Below are 17,636 nucleotides of genomic sequence, written 5' to 3' on the forward strand. Positions count from 1 at the left end.
TTCTTTTTTAAAAAATACTTATTTATTTGGCTGTGCTGGGTCTTAGTTGCACATGTGGGATCTTTGATCTTCGTTGGGGCATATGGGATCTAGCCCCCTGACCAGGGATTGAACCCGGGGCTTCCTGCATTGGGAGCATGGAGTCTTAGCCACTGATCCACCAGGGAAGCCCAGTGTTAGTTCCTTATGGCCTCCTCAGCTGTGTGTTGCAGTCAGTGGCTTTCATTCTTCAATTGCCACTGTTTCACAAAACTCACTGCTAGTATGGGAAAGGGAATTTCTGTGTACCGGGTGTGTATTCTCCCTTTGTGTATCAAGTATCCATTGTTTCATAGAATAAATCTTGTTGACCACTTCCCTATGGAGAAATTTAGGGCATAACCTAAGACGCCTATCACAGTGAGTCAAGTAAGTAGTCTAGTAACTCTGTCTCCCTCCTCATTAATCAGGGCCTCTGAATGGTCCTATCCTATTTCCATTTCCTCTCTACATCTTGCGTTAAATTGCTCATTTGTAAAAGCCATTAGCTAGGCACATTTTAAATTTTTCACGGAATAAAAATGCAGCATGCTGTTTCCTCTGCCTGTGCCAACCTTGCGCTCATTCTTAATGATGGAACGACAGGAGCACAGGCATTGAGCTCTTGCCATGTGCAAGGCAGGGCTCTAAGTTTGTTACATATGCCAGCTCTTCATAATGGCCTCTGATGTAGCTACAGATATTCCAATTTTACAGAGGGGAAAATGAAGGAACAGAGAAACAAAGAGCTTATCCACAGTCACTCAAGAAGTAGTGAAAGAGGAAGAGTTAAAACAGGAAGTCTGATTCCAGAGACTATGCTCTTCCCAAGGCCCCAAACTTCTCTACACCCTTGAATACCCTGCTGAGGTGTTACCTTCTTTGTGAAGGCAGAGTTAGTCTCTCCTACTGTATTTCTCCAGCATAGTCCCATCCCTCTATTGAGTACTTAACAAACCATAATGTAGATATGCTCTTTTATATGATGTTTTCCTTTTGCCAGGCTATGAGAATGAAGGATTTGGGCCAGATGATTGTTAGTCTTGGATTCCTAATACAGAGCTGCAGTCCATGGGGGTCACAAAGAGTCAGACGGGACTTAGCAAGGGAACAATAATGCAGAGAATCCACACCTATCAATTATTTAACAAACATATGTTGAAGGAACAAATGTATACAACTGAGTCATTTTTCTTTCAAATGTATATTTTTTCATTTCGGCTCTTATTTCTTTCCTTCAAACTCTCAAGCAAAATTAGTTATTTTGCACACATTTATAGGATCATTTTGAGCAATATTAATACACTGCAAGAACGTTCTTATTTTAAGCATATGTTGAAACACTGGTTGGATTGTTCAAGATGACATTTCTCAAAATGAACATTTCCAAAGGAAAATATTTCTGATTTTATAACAAAGTCGATGGGAAAACAGAACTTGATATTTAAGGATTTATCCACAGGCAAGTGGTCAAGAATGCATTTATTCTATAAAATAATGGATACTTCATTTTCATTTCAAAAATATCCATAGCAGTATAGACACTCAAACCAATAGATATAATTAAAATATGCCAAAGGTTTCATCTCTATCTTATTCTCTAACCAAAGACAATGCAGCAAAATAAAAATATTTATACACTACAACTGTTAAGTATGAATAATTATGGTGATTACCAAGAGCTCATAGTTAAAATAGCACATATTCCCGCATGATGAGTGATTATGATCATTTCACTTGTTTGGTCACTTTTCATTGATTTAAATATGACTTTGCCAAAATAAATACTAAGATTTTTTAGAGTCTTTAAAATAAACAGATCATTATTGATAATAGAATAGACTGTCTCTCTGTGTCTTTGCTTTTGCAAAACAGCATCAACTCCCAAAGTTCTATGGCCAGCATTGTTGGGACAGCTTCTAATTTAAAGAAAAACAGGAGCAACAAAAATGAAAACCAAAGTATACAAACAAACCAACACTGAAGCCAACTCTACCCAAAACTACACAACAATGACACAGTTTCAAGAAATGAGAGCATCCTGAGACACAGAAGCTGGACTTGGCTGATCACAGGTGGGTGAGCTTCTGACTTAAGTCATGAACGCATGTTCTACCCTCTGTCTTCATTTGAATGTGGCCCAGATGTATTTACTCTATGGCTGGAACCTTCCTCTATGGAATCTTCCTATGGGAACCTTCCCATATGATAGGGGTCTTTTGATCACTCCCTTTCAGTAACTCCCCAATTCCTACAGAACACAATTCTCATCTCTAAAGTTCTTATATGCCACATGCTTTAGCCAAACTGGATTATGTTTGTGTGTTATATCAAGTATTCCCTCCGTCAGGGCCTTTACTGACATTACTCTCCTTGCTCGGAATGCCTCTACTTCATCTCTGCATTTTTACATCTCATCCATCAGCCTTTCCCAGATCCAACTGTGCGTGTCCTTTAATTTCATGGCACCTCCCTTACTCTCTCTCAAGGCTCTTTACCATCTTCTGTGATAGGAATCTTTTGCTGGTAGACTTCCTGTCCCCTGCCTGGTTGGAAATCCTCCAAGGGCAAGACTGAGGTTTGTTGGTCTTTACATTTCACACTAAGCTCTGCTAGGCTGCAAATAATTTGCTTTTGTTTTATTGGTCAGTGGGCATCAATTTATCTGTGTCTCTGCATCAACCTTCCATATCTTGGATGATGAGCAGATTCTAAGAAGGAACAGGTTACTTGGCCCTAACCATGTGTTGAAGAGGAATAATCATCACTATCCCTTGTCTCCACTGAGAGTTTAGAAGGAAATGGTTGTGACCACATAACAATTGTCACATAAACACGTATTTAGATGATAAGTTGCTGCTCTCCAGATTGATTTAAAATTTCTGGGACAAGAAAGGCAATTGGAACAAGTATTTATTTAATGCCTACTTTGAGCAAGGCATTTTTGCCAAGTACTTTATAATGACAACACCATCATGTGAATTTACCAAGGGCCTACACAGTGATATGTATTATACATGACACTTTAAAAACATTTTCTCTAAACCTTTCACTGGACCTGCTGTTTTTATTTCTCCTACTTTATAGATGATAAAACTGAGGCCTGCAGAGTTGGAGCAATTTGTTCAAAGCCCTGTAGCTTTCAAGTAATGAAAGGGAATGCAAAACCAAGTGTAAATCCAAAGCCTGTTGGTCATAACTTTTTGAATGGTAACCATCAGCACAGTTAAGCATTGATTATATTAATGTTTTAGGTATTAGGATGCTGTTACAAAGAAGTTGAAAATACATGTTGTTATTGTATGAAAAATAACTCTGGGTTCTAACGTATAAGCTTTAGGAGTCACACACACAAACCACTAATGACAACAAAGTGATATACTGAAGGTGCAACTGGAATTTGGAAGAGAGAAAAATTCACTGTGCCTGGGGACTTCAGGATGCTTTTATACTAGTTGCTGCTTGATGTGAGCATGGCCAGGGGAAAGAGAAGAGATGAGGAATATGGAAGGGGACAACATTGTAGTAAGATGGGAGTAGTGTGGCAGGGAGAATGGTGAAGTCCAGAAAAGACCTGAGCAACAAGGACTCTGACTTTATCCTACAGGTGCATGTTTCTCAAACTCATGCTGTTTACAGACTTTCTGCGGGAAAAGAGGACTTCCGACAGTACTGTATTTTCCTTCAGGAGGTAAAGGGAATGTTAGGATAGCATAAACTAGATTGTTATGAGTCTTAAAGTAAAAGACAAAGAAGAACAAGAGGAACCAAAACAACCTATTCAACTGTTTAACATAGTGTTTTAAATCTTTTTCATAAATCATTGTTTGGAACACCTCTTGGGAAAAGCTATTGCAGGTAATGGGAATCCACTGAGAATTTTAAGCAGAGAAAACACAAGGGTTGTATCTTAGAACAATTGTTCCAGCCACAAGGTGAATGATGGGTTGAAAAGAAATGCAGACACAGAGACAGACCAGTTTTTGCTATGGTAATAGAAATCTAGCATGATATTTGGAACAGAGTAGGTCCTCATTCATGCTTATTACTTAGATAGGAATTTGTTGAACTTGACATATTTAAACCACCTATGTCCACAGAGGACAAGATAGTAGCTTTCCACAGACAGGAAGCAACCAAAAAAGATTCAGAGGAAAAGGAAACACGGGAAGTTGGGCCTCATTCACGGATGCTGGGGTCAGCCACCAACACAGTGCTGGTCAGATCACTGCTTCCTAAAACTCCCAGGACTAACTTTCAGAAATTACCTTTAGGTTCACTTTCCCACAAACATAGACCCCTTGGAAATTCTGATTTCGAGTGGGAGGTCTTAGAATGGCCTTAAAAAAATTGCACACCGCAGGACACTGCTAGGAGCCTGACTGGCCACAAGGCTGGTTGCAGGGCTTCTGCTGGTGGGAGGCCAAGGACAGCCCTCCGCTATTTCCAGCGTGCTAGGGGAGCGGGCTTGTCTGTCTCATCAGGGAAGGTGCATGTCCTGAGCAGGTGACTGTGCGGGGCTCTTTCCTCCTCCTTTCTCGTCAGTCCCTCTCTACACAATCACCTTCAGGCAAGCAGCACTCCTGCCATTTCATGGATAAGGAAACAGTCTCTTAGGTCATCTTCCTGGTCTCACAAGAGTCCTTCAAGACACACTTCTTCACTCCTGTTTTTTGTTTGTTTGTTTTGCTTTTACAATCAGGGACAGGAAGGCTAAACAGCAAAGGCAGAGCCAGGATCCAAACCCAGGTTTCTTCTAACTCCAAAGTCCAAGGCTCTTCTTGACTACCTCTCTGTCTGGCCCACGTGCAACAATTAAGACTTGGGAAATTGTGCTTTGTAGATTTCATTTTTTTTTTTTTTAAATTTTTATTAGTTGGAGGCTAATTACTTTACATCATTACAGTAGTTTTTGTTATACATTGATATGAATTAAAATGAAACTGCAGGGACTTCCCTGGCAGTCCAGTGGTTGAGAATCTGCCTGCCAATGCAGGGTACATGAGCCTGATCCCTGGTCTGGGAAGATCCCACATGCCATGGACCGACTAAGCCCACGTGCCACAACTACTGAGTCTGTGCTCCAGAGCCTGGGAACCCCAACCACGGAGCCCAGGGGCTGTAACTACTGTAGCCCATGTGCCGAGAGCCTGAGCTCTGCAAGAGGAGAAGCTACCACAATGGGAAGCCCATGCGCAGCAGTGAAGACCCAGCACAACCAAAAATAAATACCTAAAAACAACTGAAACTGCAGGAAGTGGTGGTGTCTGGGGACGACTGAATCTCAAGGTCTATGTTTTGTTCTTTCCCCTTCCCTCCATACCCTCTCTTTCCCCAACTGAGAACTTGCAGGGCAAGCAAGAGGACAGGTGCAAACAGCACTACGTCAGTGCCCATGATTTCACATAGGGATACGCTGTGAACGCAACTGCCCTCTTGTTTCCGGTGGGACCGCTGAGATTAAAGGGTCGAAGAGGATCCGGTCCACGAGATGCTTTCTGCACACAGCAGAGAGCGTGGTGGGCAGTTTTTAAAGGGAATATCATTTTTGGCCAAGAACACAGACCCTAGGATATAGCAGACAACATTTGACAAATGTTGACTGAATTGAATTGTTTTTATACACTGAGAAAAAATTTCCTCTAACTGAGAACAGTGAGAGCTCTCTGCCTTTCTGTAATAAAGGAGGCAAAATTTAAGATTCTATCTCAATCATTCCAGACTTAAGGTAGAGTCATTAAAAAAATAGCTAAAAAGTGATTGGCTTCATATAATAAGACTTGCTTTAACATTATTAATTCATCCTTCCCTGAAAGGAACTGAGTGTTATAAACTGACCTGGAGACATGACATCTAAATAGACAGCACTGCTGAGCCAGAGTAAACATTAAATTACATTACCCGACAATCCTTGGGGAATGGCCTTGCAATGTCAAGACCATGGGAAAATGATGCAAAATCAAGTTCAGAGAAATTTGACTTCAATGTTCAAATTAATGAATCTCTCTCCTTGAATGTTTGCAGGGTTGTGTCGTGATTGAAAATGATTACACAATGACTATAAAATTCTATGAAGAGGATGGAGGTTAAAATGGAAAGGATTTCACTGTACAACCACACTTACGGAACCTTTCGGCACGTGATATTCAAACTTACTACACGCCCCACACTGTGTGGGGTGCAGAGGTGCAGAAAAGGAGGGCAGAGGGGTGTGTGCTCCCTGTCATTTCAGGGCTCCCCGGTCAGTGAGTGATGGCTATAACAGAGTCATGAAAAGGGCCCTTCTGGAGGAGCGGGGAAAGGCCTTCTTCCCATGAGGGGTGCTTGACACTGTCTGAAGAATGAGGAGGAGTTTGCTGATTATGGTACATGGAGGGTTAAAAGGTATTCTAGCTACAGGTTTAGCTGTGAGAAAAGATTCCATGTTCAAACACAGAATGTATTTAGTTTGAGCTCAAGGCAAGCATGAGCTGGTGGCTAGAGATATTGTGGCAGGGGTTGGCTCTTAAAGTCTTCATTGAATTTGTTACAATACTGTTTCTATTTAATGTTTTTGGTTTTTTGGCTTGGAGGCATGTTAGATCTTAGCTCCCTGAGTAGAGATTGACCCAGTACCCTCTGCACTGGAAAGAGAAGTCTTCACCACGGGACTGCCAGGGAAGTCCCCAGGGGTCAGCTCTTAGGGCATCTTTCACAACAGACTTCAAAGGAGGTGCAACTAGAATAAGAATTGTGTTCAAGGTTCCACAGAGGGTAGATGGGAGTCAAGGCCAGATCTAGGTGACCTGGGAGCCATGCTCTACCTGACACCCTACTCCTTCCAGATTGAGGAAACAGGTGCAAGGCTGTAATTCAGAGCCCTCAACAGCTCCCAGACCCCGACTTCGATTTGGATCTCCTGGTGAAGGAGAGGAGTGCGAGCTCTGACCAAGATCCCTTTCTGCTCAGTCACACAGTTTGCTCAGAGACCGCAGTTTGATTCCATTTGAACCAAGCAACACTGCAGCTGATGCTCGACCTTGACACCCCCCCCCCCCTCCACCATTAAGGCTCAGTCCTGTCCCGGTCCTGTCCTGTGGGTACAAGATTCACATGGATACCTGCCATCCTCCTCGTAAGGGCATCTTGCTGAGGATGTGAACACATACCTGCAGCTGTCTCCAGGCCCCCGATCATGTAGTCATAGCTGTCATGGGTTAACGCAACTTGACAGGAAACATGGGGTGGGAAGCCCACCACTGCCAATAACTCACAGCACAGCTCACCAACGTCCTCCTAGAAATGTAGGAGCCTAAATGGTGCTCCTTCCAGGAGTCTCTTCTCTTGTTTTCCACGTTCTCAAGCATACAGAGAAGATCAGATAAATGCCCCCACTCTATCTCGTTCACAGAGGCAAAAGGAACACACTATCTCCCCCTCTCAGCCTTCCCAGTGAGTCTCCCCAACGCCTGTGCCACCTCTCAGAACCTGATCCACTATTTCAGACAACTTTCTGCTGTCTGCTCCCTCACCTAACACCTGGTAGAGCCCAGAGCTAGCAAGACAATGCAGCACCTTCCTGCTGTTGAAAACCAGAGCCAACTAATCCCTCTGCTGGGGAACATCACTCTTCCCCAGTGAGGGGAAGCACAGTGGAGAGTATATTTAAGGCAGAGAGCCTGTGCCAAGCATGATAAAAAGACATTTACTGGGACTTCCCTGGTGGTTCAGTAGATAAGAGTCCATCTGCCAATGTAGGGGACACAGGTTTGATTCCTGGTCCGGGAAGATTTCACATGTCATGGGCCAACTAAGGAGAGCACTGCAACTACTGAAGCCCTAGAGTCCATGCTCCTCAACAAAAGAAGCTGCCGCAGTGCAATGAGAGAGCAGCCCTCTGCTCATCGCAACTAGAGAAAGCCAGCACATAGCCGTGACGACCCGGTGCAGCCAAAAGTAAAATAAATTTTAAAAAGGCATTTGCTGGGGAGGAGTCTGGAGGCCCAGAGAAATCAAGGCATCTCTAGAGTTCTCCCCCAGGAGCTCTTCAGATTGCTGATGACAGAACTACGGGCTCCCGCATGTTCTTCCTTCCCATGCAGCTTCACAGCTAAGATGCCCAATGCCTTGCCCACACAATATCCCAAGGAAGCCCAGATCTCCTGGGGGAAGCAGCCTTATCTTGATCAGACATGGAGACTAGGACATTTTAATTTCAGTTTCTTTCAGATTAAAATAAAGGTAACTGGGCTGAATACTGCTGCACTGAGAGCTATTTAAACCTCCAACGCCGTGACACCAATGAAATGCAAGTGCACAGGACAATGCGACTCACGGGCGACTTTCTGTCCAGCCCGGCCATGTGGGCAGCCTCCTGGTATCATGATGCCTTTCAGCCATCCGCTGCTGGCCTCCCTGTGTGTGGGAATCAGGCGGAGATAAGCAACGAGCCTTTTGAGGGTAAAATGTGCTCACAGGCTGGAAGTGGTGCCAAGTGAAAGGAGTGTTATGGAGACTCTCTGTGGTGCTCTGAGCCGTTCTGGCTTCCCACAGAGGCCACAGCACAGCGCTGAGCCATGCTCCATGAGGCTGAGCCAAGAAAGGAATGGAAGGGAAGAGTCCCCTTGGAACAGGATCCTGCCAGCTGCCTGGAAGGCCACCTGACTTTTCTGCAAGAGAAGCCTCTTTCTGCAATGGTAAAGATCTCCAAGTTGGGGTTGGTCCAGGGCTGAGAAGACCGGGATGGAATGCTTGAAGAGGGGACAAGCCAAGCTGGCATTCTTATTAGAAAGGCGTTTACTTGGTCATCGGCCATGATGAGTCCCTTCTTATCTTCTGCCCCTCCCTGGCTTCCCCTGCCTGCCCTCCCTCCACACCCCACATCTGAGTTGTCTCTTAGGGAAGAATGGGAAGACTCCTCTCTGCTCTTAGAACTATCCTGTTGTTTTGTTTCGCTGCTCCTTTTAGCCAATTGCAAGGCTCTAACTCATTTCCTGGAGGCAAAAATGTTTTACTCCATGGTCATAAACTTGAATTTAAAATCATTCTTGTGGGTGTAATCTTAAAAAAATAAAAGTGAGGGTAACATAAATGCAGATGTGCTCTGAGAACCCGAATGGAGTCACGGAGCTAACGCGCTATTAGAAGAGAAGCAGAGAGAAGGAGACGCCTGAAGGAAATTCAGGGCAGAAAGCTCTCATTTCTTCTTTTTCTTGGCCACACTACGCAGCATGTGAGACCTTTTTTCCCTGATCAGGTATCAAACCCTTGCCTTTGTGCTGGAAGCTTGGAGTCTTAACCACTGCACTACCAGGGAAGTCCCAGGAAGCTCTCATTTATTTTTTTAAGCTCTCATTTCTTAATCTTTGAACAATGGGTGCAGGAAAGCCTAACTCTGATAGAGGGTAACCAGGGGAGAAAAACCTCTAAGCCAAAGAGATTCTCTGCCTCAAATACTTTAGGACTGTAAAAGAGGAGAAAAGGAGTCTGAACCCCTGCTTCAAGGAAGGTGGTGCTGAAAAGCTGGCCTCTTCTGATTCATTATGAAACAGAGATGTCCCCATGGACATTAAGCTGTCAGCCTGACACCAAGCCATACATGAATGGAATCATCAATAACCCTTTTTGGAAATTGTGTTGAGAACACAAATCAAGATGTGTCTCTGGAAAGGAGCAAAGAAGAGTGAGGCTAGAGATGAAGACGGAGACGCTGAGCCTCTTAGAAGGTGTGTGCTGCTATAACTATGCATACGCTGGGCAGAGCCCTTCTTACGCTTGGGTGCTCTTTCCAGAACAATCATAAAGTGACAGAGTACCAAACTGTACACCAGGAGTTAGCTCAGCGTGTGATTCTGACCATCCAGCTGGATCAGACTCTGAGTGACACAGAGTCAAAACCTGGCTGACCGTTAAAGACAGAAGTTTAAAAAAACATTTCTCTCTCTACACATCAAATGGCAAATCTACATGTTTGGGGTTAACCTAGCTACCACAGAATCTGCTCTTCATGGAGGCAGGGGAGGCACAGTGGAGGTAAGAGATCTGCAGAAAACAGACAACCCAGGAAAAGGAACTAGTAATTCTGTATAATAAGAACAACTGCAAGACGATGCCATGTCCAGAATTAAGCCTTCTCTGTATCTCTCTGAGAGAAATTACCTCTTTGATTTAAATAAATATAACACTGAAACTCATGTCTCCACATTATCTTTGCTATATGGCAGTGAAGCAATAAGACTTCAGTGAAAGTGAAGTTGCTCAGTCATGTCTGACTCTTTGCAACCCCATGGACTACAGCCTACCAGGTTCCTCTGTCCATGGAATTTCCAGGCAAGAGTACTGGAGTGGGTTGCCATTTCCTTCTCCAGGGGATCTTCCCAACCCAGGGGTTGAACCCAGGTCTCCCGCATTGCAGGCAGATTCCTTACCATCTGAGCCACCAGATGGTGGCTTCTTATTAGGAAGCCCTAATAAGACTTATAAGTATTAAAAACAATTCAGAACATATTAAGCAACAATAACATTTTCCAGTGGCCTTAGCACAACACTGTCCATTCTTGTGATGCTTTTTGTTTTTTAGGGCTTTCCACTTTCCATTCAAGCCTTTCTCTTAAGACTTCAATCTTCATCCAGGGTACACATTCCTCTATGAATTCAATTTAAAAGATAAAAGAACAAAATATTTATCATTGGCCTAATTTCCAATTCCATTTTGTTCCAGCCTATTATCTTTGCAGTCATAGTTCTACCTGGCGGTTTCAGAGCTTTCACTTTGAGAATAAAGTCAAAATCCACCTCACCTTGGATGCTCGAAAAGAGAAGGCTGTTGACTTGGTGTCTGACTTTCCCCGGTCTTGCAGAATAAGGCCTTGGTCTTCTGTCAAGGCCAAGTAGTGGCCTGTGGTGAGATGCCGGAGTCGGAAAGCCTGTCCCCATCTGATGTTACTGCCACTCCAGCTGGACAGATGAGAGAAGAAATTGCATTTACACAAAAAATAGGTCTTTTTCAATATTTATCCTGAGCATTTTCACATATGCTCTGACTCAGTACTCTTCTAAAGTACATCCCCTGACTCCTGGCTTGCTCTAGGATTGTGTATCTGCCTACAACTCATCACTTCTCAGTCTTCTGGCTAAGTTCAAGTGTCTGTCTACAACTCAGCGTGGCATTCTCTCGTGAGCTCTCTTCTAACCTTTAAGATCACCAACAAGGAACACGGTCCTGTGGGCAGGTCCATGGTTTAATGTAACTGGAAGTTCCAAGCTTCCAAATTTTCCTTCATTTCACTGAAATGTCTTGATGCTAAAAATCACACACAAAAATGAGAAGCCCGCTTTGGAAGAGAAACCTGTTTCTGGAAAAGTGAAGCATTTCCAAATGCACGATCTCCACTCAAGTATTTCACTACCACCACTAATTTGAAAAGACATACACACCCCTACGCTCACTGCAGCATTATTTGCAATAGCCAAGATATAGGAGCAACCTAAGTGTTCATCAATAAAAAAAAATGTGGCATATATGCATACACAGTGGAGTAGTACTCAGCCATAAAAAAGAATGAAATTGTGCCATTTGTGACAACATGGATGGATCTTGAGGGTACTAAGTGAAATAAATCAGAGTCAGACAAATGCCATATGATTTCACTCACATGTGGTATCTGAAAAACAAAACAACACAAAATTCACAAAGACAGAGAATAGATTGGTGGTTGTCAGAGAGGAGGCAAGTTGGAGAGTTGGGAGAAATGGTCAAAGGGGATCAAGAGGTACAAACTTCTAGTTATAAAATAAATAAGTCATGGGGATGTATGTAACGTAGAGCATGGTAGTAATATGTATATTATATAATATGTCAATAATATATATTATTTATATAGTAATAGTAATATATATATTATTGACTATCATCACAATTTGAAAGTTGCTAAGAAAGTAAGTCTTGGCCTGGTGCACTGGGAAGACTCAGAGGGATGGGGTGGAGAGGGAGGTGGGAGGGGGGACCGGGATGGGGAATACATGTAAATCCATGGCTAATTCAATGTATGACAAAAACCACTGCAATGCTGTAAAGTAATTAGCCTCCAACTAATAAAAATAAATGAAAAAAAAAAAAAAAAAAAGAAAGTAAGTCTTAAGAGCTCTTATTGCTAGAAAAATTGCAATTCTGTAATGGTGACATATAATAACTAAACTTACTTCAGTAATCATTTTGCAATGTAAACAAATGTCAAATCATTATACTGTACACCTAAAACTAATATAATACTGTATGTCAATCCTACTTTAATAATGAAAAGAATCCTCTCTTCAAAAGAAATAAGAATATTTATGCAGTTTACACTCACCAGGGAGAGACAAATAATAAACAAAGAAACATAAATAAGTAAATATTGTGGCATGTTACAAGATGTTAAATTCCATGGAAAAAAGTAAAGCAGAATAAGATGATTGAGATAAGTGAGAGTCCATGCTGAACCCGTTGTAGAACCATATGGTCCTACATCAAAAGGCTGGCATTCAACAAAAGTCATGGTAAGTGCTAGGGCAGAAATTATTCACTGAATAATCTGTATCTAATTATCTTTTAAGTTAGAACAAAATGTTTCAGAAATACATGTATCAATTTTTAAAATGACTCTCCTCTTGATCTAATTCTTTGGAGTACCAAAGAATCAAATTACATTAATAGAAGCCTTAAATTCTTCATGTTTAAGACTCTGGGGAAATAAAGAACCCTAACTGGAACTATGTATACATATTTTTTATTTTTTAAAAAGTTCATTAAACAAGAACCAAGCCCTAATATCTTGAAAAAAAAAAAAAAAACAGAGTATGTTGCTATAAAAACTTCACCAGGCTTGAAAGAATATAAATGCCACAAGCCAGCTAACAAGTGGGTACTCCTTAGGACACCATACTCTTTCAGTCTGCCTCTTCTAGAGTTCCTCAATAAAAAAATTTGAATGTAGCTGTATGCGTGTGTAAGAGAAATTCTGATATTTTCTCCTGATCACCAATGGATTATCTTGAGGAGCCCCTGGAGGCTCCCCCACCCACTAGAGATTTTATTTTGAACATGTGTTCAGGGAGAGACGGAATATAGAGCTAGAGGGAAAGGCAGTGAAAGAAAACCAAAAGTGGCCACACTGACCCTCCGCTCTTACTCCGAGCAGCTTAGCTTTAGCCTAACTTGTGATCCCTCTCAGCAAAATAAAGGTCCAGAGCGTAACTGAACTCCTCTGAAGTAGAGATGCCGTGTTTTTACTCAACTACCTGTCTCCAAAGTCTTGGTGTCCTGCTCCTTCCATCCAATTGTTTCTGACAAGTCTGGTAAAGACAGTTTCCTTCAGAGCTACATGTCCGGTAATGTTTCAGTCTTCCCTACCTCATGCCATCACAGCCACCACTCTGTCAATTAAAGCTAACTTTGCTTTGGAGCCCACAAGGCTATCAGGAGGAGGAAGACTCACCTGGGTTCCAGGGAATCTATTTAAGAAAATAAATGGGAGAAGAGCTTTGATGGCTTTCAGTGACAGAGCTATGCTTGCCTTTTATAACATAGACACTGCAAGGGTAGCAGGAGCTGGGGGCTTGATCAAGCAATAGAGCCTGCTTACTTCAGAGTCAAAGCAGAAGTCTTGGAAATCGTGTGTGTGTGTGTGTGTGTGTGTGTGCACGCGCGCGCTTTAAAAGCAAAAACAAAAGTCACAGACATTTCAGAATTTACTTTGCCAAGTAACTTCTGAGAGTTTGCCGGCTAATGTAGAACAAATGTAACATTTAAGACAATAGGTTGTCCTGGAAAAAAAAATAATCTTGCTCCACTACCTTATCCGAAGGGGTTCCACTCTCCATAGCGATCTGGCTCTTGTGCCAGCTCCCCCGGCTTCATAGTATATCCTCCTGTGAACAGAGGTGGAGATGAGATCCTCCGTGCGTGATGCTGATCAGCACTGGGCAGAGGACAGTTCCCTGCACACGCTGCTCAGAACAGGCTGTATTTCACGGAACTGATAGTAAGCAAAATGAGAAACAAGACTCAAAGAAAGACACAATATCCTATTCTCTCTTAAAAGGGAAAAAAGGTGCTAAAGGGGAGGGAAATGCTCCCCACATACACGTTATGGATATGCACACACTGTTGGGTGTACGGTGAAAGGACTGTCTCCATTTCGACATCAGGAGTCAAAACAGTCCAGTCACATATCATCAGACCAAGTACTGAATGCTCTGTTTCTTTCACGTTCAGCTCCCTGATGCAGTTTCACATCTTTAGAAAATGTATTTGTACTTGTAAAACACATATGCAGTACAGTGTGAACTCATTTCCATTGTTCTAGGAAGCTGGGAACAAAGCTTTATGCTCAGCTACTGTAGTGTTCAGGGTTTTATTACTATACTGTTGTCCCCTTTCCTGCATTAATGGTCACCTTTTAAAGTGTTTTTAACTAAAATTTTTTATTTTGGAATAACTGTAGACTTATAAAAATGTTGCAAAGATAGTCCAGAAAGCTTCTGTAAAGTCTCACTCTGTTTCCTTTATAGTTATCCTCTTATAATACTAAGTAGAGTTGTCAGAACTAAGAAATCAACATTGGCTCATCATTGCTAATTAAACTCAAGACTTTATTTCGATTTTACCAGTTTTTCTATTAATTTTGTTTTCTGTTCCAGGGTCCCATCCTGTATGCCACATTGCATTTAGTTAATATGCTTTCCCTGTTTCTTTTGGTCTGTTAGAGTTTCTTAGTATTTTCTTATTTTTCATGCCTTTGCCAGGTTTGAAGAGTATAGGTCAGGCTTTTTGTAAAAATGGGTTTGTCTAATGTTCATTGGAAGGACTGATGCTGAAGCTGAAACTCCATTACTTTGGTTACCTCATGTGAAGAGTTGACTCATTGAAAAAGACCCTGATGCTGGAAGGGATTGGAGGCAGGAGGAGGAGGTGATGACAGAGGATGAGATGGCTGGATGGCATCACCGACTGGATGGACATGAGTTTGAGTAAACTCCGGGAGTTGGTGATGGACAGGGAGGCCTGGCATGCTGTGATTCATGGGGTCGCAAAGAGTTGGACACGACTGAGTGACTGAACTGAACTGAATGTATATATGATGATTAGCAAAGTCTATTTTTTAAAAATCTGTACAATAGGGACTAACTCATCTATATCAGATTATGAGGAATTAAATGAACTATCCTCGTTTACAGGTATGTCTCATGAATAGCGGTCCCTGATTACCAGGCATACTGAATTCAGATACTTTCTGAGAATCCTGTGACTTTAGATCAAGACTGATCATTTAACTTCATTTAATTTCACTAATTTAAAAAGATACCTCTATTGTAGAAGGTTTGAATGTATCACTACTGAATTACTCAAACCCCAGGAGAATCTTGACCTACGTCTTGAGACAACAGTTTATTAACAGAGGGAAAGAGGAAATGTGCGGTAATTATTTCTTTCTCCCAGGAAGTAATTATGAGTTGGTTACAAATATTAATTTTGGGTGTCAGGTAGACCTGAATTTGAAGCTATTAGCTGTATCACTTTGCCAAGTTCTTTCAAATCTGTGCATCAGCTTCCTTGTCTGTAAAATGAACCTAATAGGGTATTTAGGTCACAGAATGGTTGTGAGCATTTAATGTGGTTTCTTTAAAGTAATGAACATGTACAAAGATGTTTATGGATGTATAAAATATTGTGTACTGTTGATTTATCCAAATTTTGTTTATAGACACTTATAAACATGCATGGAAAGCTACATTACGTGGCACAAAAATATAATAAAACACTAACATCAATCACAGTTAACTTTGGTTGGTAGGATTATAGAAGACATTCTAAACTTTTTGCAAATGTACATACTATCAGGAAATATGTAGTAAGTATTTAGAAGGAAGCTCTAGCACCCCAGGTGTCTCTGTGCCAGGCCCAGAGTAGTAATGAGGCTGCACTGACCTAGCCCCACAGGCTAGGTGAGATTTTCATGGATGCTTCTCCATCCTCAGTGAGAGCAAAAGGGTCTCTCAGGTAGAGAGGGTGGAGCAGGTCACCTTAGATCACATGACTTGAGGACTCTCTCCCCGTGACATCTAAAGAATTCTAGAAGGTTAGTTCTTCCCATCTAGCAAAAGGAGGCAGCTTGCTCCAGTGAATCTTGCAAGGTTACAGAGGTTGAAACAACTTGTTCCCATTCTCTAAAACAATTACCCCAGGAGAGGAGGTGAGTGGGTGGGGAACTGAGGTGCTCTGAAAGCGTGGCTGACAGCTCAGCCTTGGCTTCAGCAAGTGACTTACCCCAGGGTACTTGACAAGCCCGAGGCAGAGCCAAGGATCAGAGCTCAGAATGTCAGATTATCCTTTTGGCTTTGCACCCTGGGACAGTCAGCCTCCCTCTCGGGCCTGGCTGCTCTCAGGCTTTACAAGGAATACAAGTGATTTCCTCTGGAAAGTCAGCCCCATTACAGTGGAATCACTTGCATGCTTTCTTGGCTGTGGGGACCTCCTAGAATATTCTCAATTTCCTATTTCTTTGTGCTCTCCCACATTTTGATATTCCTGGCCATCCTGGCCCATTCTGGGGATTTATCTGATGACTGACAATGATGAAGCTTATCACTTACCTCACAAGAACATCAAATAATGCCAAAGCATCCTGTGTTGAATGAGAGACCAGTGACTATAAAGATCCAAGTTCTAGTACAAGGAGCCAGTCTCAACCCTTTCATGCTTCCTTATAAAGGAAAGGAATAGCCTTTTATTTTTATCTATTTCTTTTATTCCAAAATACAAATTAGCTCACATGAAATCCTCAGTCAAAGGAAAGCTACCTTTACTCTTAATTCAATGATGGCATGCATGCCTGGCTCGGGGGCCCATTCTGGGAATTCCTCTCCCCAGCTTCTTTCAAATTCTTGTCCAAACTTTCCTTTGGGTCAGGATCTTGTTGAACCACTCAACAGGAATGCCCAGAAAATGACAAGCTTCTCCAAGCAGCACAGTTTCCGCCTGGGCTGCTTCTAATTTCATTCTAAATGTAATGACATGTGTGTGTGTGTGTGTGTGTGTGTGTGCGTGTGTGCATGTGTGTGTGTGTGTCTGTGTGCACACGCATGCATGCATGTGGAGGTGGGAGAGTGGGGTAAAGGGCCATGTACAGGTTATTTTAATTTTTTCCAAATAACTTTCCTTAAAAAAGAATAGGAATGAAAAAAAAAAAAAAGAAAAGGAATGGAAAGAAAGAACTAGTGAGTTCCAATGTGTTCCATCTTAGATGTAGATAACTCTGCACAACCTACTCACAAAATTTCAATTCTGTATCCACCTGCAAGCCTTCCCCTTAATGCAGCAGAATAAGATATTACAGAGACAGCATTTGGGCTACTGCACAATCTTACAGTTTAAAAATACGGAAAAGAAAATCGCACCTGAATAGGAGCATATAACGTCATTTAGCATAGGGAATCTTAAATTCCAAGGGACATCAACTCAGCCTCTTTTCTACTCAGAGATAACTGTGAGCCATGGGGCCAGAATTAATCAGGCACTTGCCAGAGGTCTGTGCTTTATGTGTCCTAGACACCATTCTGGGTCACATCTGGTTCCCAGGAAGGGATACACAGAGGACCGA

The 17,636-nt window shown here is 42.2% G+C and overlaps 1 protein-coding gene across 1 annotated transcript in view; it reads right to left on the reverse strand.

Moving 5' to 3' along the window:
- RYR3 (ryanodine receptor 3) overlaps positions 1-17,636 on the reverse strand; it is a 546,114-nt gene that overhangs the window by 277,274 nt on the left and 251,204 nt on the right. Inside the window, 2 exon segments of the mRNA XM_070468944.1 lie at positions 10,797-10,953; positions 13,831-13,905. Coding sequence (XP_070325045.1) covers positions 10,797-10,953; positions 13,831-13,905 — 232 coding nt within the window.

Source organism: Odocoileus virginianus, chromosome 6 (genome assembly GCF_023699985.2).
Source record: "Odocoileus virginianus isolate 20LAN1187 ecotype Illinois chromosome 6, Ovbor_1.2, whole genome shotgun sequence".
Taxonomy (NCBI): domain Eukaryota; kingdom Metazoa; phylum Chordata; class Mammalia; order Artiodactyla; family Cervidae; genus Odocoileus; species Odocoileus virginianus.